Source organism: Octopus bimaculoides, chromosome 8, assembly GCF_001194135.2.
Source record: "Octopus bimaculoides isolate UCB-OBI-ISO-001 chromosome 8, ASM119413v2, whole genome shotgun sequence".
In the NCBI taxonomy this organism is placed as follows: Eukaryota; Metazoa; Mollusca; class Cephalopoda; order Octopoda; family Octopodidae; genus Octopus; species Octopus bimaculoides.
The window spans coordinates 1,879,626-1,882,948 of NC_068988.1; the positions used below are offsets into that span (position 1 = coordinate 1,879,626).

General features: G+C 37.8%; 1 protein-coding gene across 2 annotated transcripts in view; it reads left to right on the forward strand.

The window, feature by feature from the left end:
• LOC106872605 (high affinity copper uptake protein 1) overlaps positions 1-2,860 on the forward strand; it is a 122,705-nt gene extending 119,845 nt beyond the window's left edge. For both annotated transcript variants that reach the window (XM_014919654.2, XM_014919645.2), the window contains exons 4-5: positions 1,569-1,674; positions 2,430-2,860. In XM_014919654.2, coding sequence (XP_014775140.1) covers positions 1,569-1,674; positions 2,430-2,823 — 500 coding nt within the window. In that variant the 3' untranslated portion in view covers positions 2,824-2,860. The remainder of the gene's footprint in view (positions 1-1,568; positions 1,675-2,429) is intronic.
• The last annotated feature ends 463 nt before the right edge of the window (positions 2,861-3,323 follow it).

A 3,323-nucleotide genomic window follows, 5' to 3' on the forward strand; every position in this document is an offset into this window, starting at 1 on the left:
ATATATATATATATATATATAATGTATGTATATATATATATATATATATATAATGTATGTATATATATATATATATATATATTTATATATATATATATATGTTAGCGTCTATTCTACCCATGTGTATTTTGTATACGTCCATGTGTAAAGTGCATGGTCCAGTGGTTAGGATGTTGCACTCATGATCACTAGATCGTAGTTCAATTCCTGGACCAGGCAAGCACGTTGCATTCTTAAGAAAAACGCTTCATTTCCCATTGCTCCACTCCACTCCACCCAGCTGTAAATGGCTGCACCCTGCGACAGACTGGTCTTACAATCAGGGGGAGTGTTGGCCTGCTTGCCTTGCCAGTGGGGTGGTGTCACTCAAATGCTAAAACAATGTGAAGCGCATTGTGACCAGTGATGTATAACATCTGATAGCCTGGTTGATACTGAGATACCTGTCGGTCTGTCTAAAAAGTAAAAAAGTAATTAAAAAAAAAACTCCACGAACAAAAGGAAACAATGTCTGAAAGTATTGTAGAATTTATTGCAATTTTACTGTTCTTCATTTTGGTATAATTACCATTGGTAAGTTAGTGTAAGAGATCTTTGAAAATAGAAGACAGTAATGTTATTATCTTAATAAATCAGATTATTGGATTAGTTAAATAAGTCTTCATCAGAAGACTATGAACTACCAATTTTGGCACTTCTCTGTCTATTTAAGTACATCCATTCTGATGGCGGTGATGGTTGAGAAACCATCGTATGTGTAGCACACAGACAACTTTGTCAACTGATGTGGAATCTTGAATGTTGGTTCGCAGCAGAGTTGAATTTTGCATGTTTGGCATTCACCATTGGAACTGTGGCTAGTCTGGTCATTTATTTTTTCACCCTTTTGATATCAATCCACCTAAGACCAGTTCTGGTTCTGTGATACAAGCTTCCTGTTTTAAAACGATCAAATTAAAACTTGTCAATAAAAATTTTGTGCCAATTCTGTCTTCAGGTTTGCAGGGTTGTGGTCAAAGCTTTGGAATCAGGGTTAATATAAGGTCTGAGACACAGGAATTGTTGCAGAAATGATTGAAGAGACAAAAGGAAGAGACAAGGGTTGTGTGAGTGGTTGCACTGTTTGTAAGTCAGAAAGGGCAAAACCGTTGGCTCAGCCAGTCTCCAACATTGGAAAGGTGATGAGACGGATGAACATGGCTGTGTCTTTTATCACACTGACATATACACATGCCATATGCATTATAAACACACACACACACACACACACACACACACACACACACACACACTACATATAGACAGATGTACTCACATCATGCATGTAAGTGTACACAGATGTAGACACCATACATAAAGACACACACACATACACACACCATACATATTATAAGCATACGCAGACATACACACACAATACATATAAACATATACAGACATACATACGCGCACCATACATATACCCACACCACAAACATGAATAGGAGCTAATAAAACTGTTTTTCGCTAGCCAGAGCAGAGAAGTGTTTAACAAGACATTTATATTTGCTGTTGTTTCTCTGTTTCAGCTTTGACATTCTCATGCATAATCATTGGAGTGTTAGCTTTGCTCCATCAAGGAATCAAATTCTTGCTCATATACACAGAAGCTGAAGATATTCATAAACAATTGACGTAAGTTGTTTTTTTTCTCTCAATTTTTGCTTCCCTTGTTTTCATTTGCTTCTAGGGTTGATTGTACTGACTATTGTTTCCTCCCTCACCATACAAACATATCTTGGAGAACACAACTCATTGAGAAACAGCTGTACAGACATCTCCTGCCTGTTTCTACTGTTGCAAAGGAAAGGTGTTTGCAATTTGCAAGACATTACTGGTGAGCTAAACAAGGGTTGGCAAGTGACCTGCTGCCACGGATGCCAAAGCATGGCTGTACTTGAGTAGGCTGACCAAACACAAAGTATATAGATCAGTTTGCCAGAGATACTGGATGCCTCCCTGAACACCTCTCTCAGCTAATACAGGACTGAGATGGATGGGCATGTGTGGATTAAAAATATCTGAGCAAGTCCAGCCAGATGATTGTGGTGACCCCCACCCACTTCAAAATTGCTGGCTCTGTGCCTAAACCAGAAACCATTCTTTTATTTGTCAGAATCCTTCCATTGCTAATAAGGAGCTTACGAATGAGAAACCGTTTCTACTTCGGGCCTTGTTTTTCTATCTGAGGAGACAAACAGACCTGGAATAGAGAGGTCATGTCTTTGATGAGGTCATGATTGGCAAGGGAGGGACACAGATGCACCTGGCTGATTAATTGATTGATTGAACCATTAATCAAACAATTTGTTATTTGTATGATTTTCATAAAAAATAATATATGGAGCATTGATAAATGTCTTGATTATTATTTTGTTTCTTTATTGCAGGGAAGGTGGTCGAAGCAGAATTTTCACGAAGCGTCGAATATTACAGACTTTACTTCACATGATCAAAGTAGCAAATGGCTACATACTCATGCTTGTTGTTATGACTTTTAACACATGGATATTTGTGACAGTCGTCTGTGGTTTGACTGTCGGTTACTTCTGCTATGGTTGGTCTATACAGGACAATTCTTCACATAGACCTATCTCCAAGACAAAATCAAAGTCTAAAAGCAAAAACAGAGCCAATGCCAAAACAAACAAAGACAGAGGTCAGACAAATGGCCAAACGAACAACCCACCGCATCTGCTGAGCCGAAATGTCTTGTATCCTGGCGAACACATTAGTCATTTTATAACACTTCTAGATCAAGATTTAGATGTTACAGAAGTTTAACAAATAAAGAGATCGTTTTTTTAATGTTTTTTTCTAATTAATGTTTTGGTTTGATAATTTGATGTTTTGTATAGAAATGTTGGAAGTTAATTTTTGCAGGAAACACCATACAAATGGTCACTTGTGATTTCAACTGGATTATTCTAAGTGGATGAGACAAATCTTTAATTAGATACATCGTCATCATTGTCATATCATCATCAGCATTATTATCCTCTTCCTCCTCCTCTAAAGGACATGCTCAACTGGTTAAGGTCAAACAACTGACAAGCAAATCTGTGGTATTGAGCAGAATATTTGCTGTAGCCCATCTTTTATACTCCAATTCCGCCGAGGTCAACTTTGCTTTTCATCCTTTTGGAACCGATAAATTAAATACCAGTGAAACACTGGGGTCGATGTAATCGACTAGGCCCCTCCCCACGAAATTTCGGACTTTGTGCCTTTAGTAGAAGGGATTATTATTACCTCCGCCTTCACAAAGGCGTTGGTATTGTTTT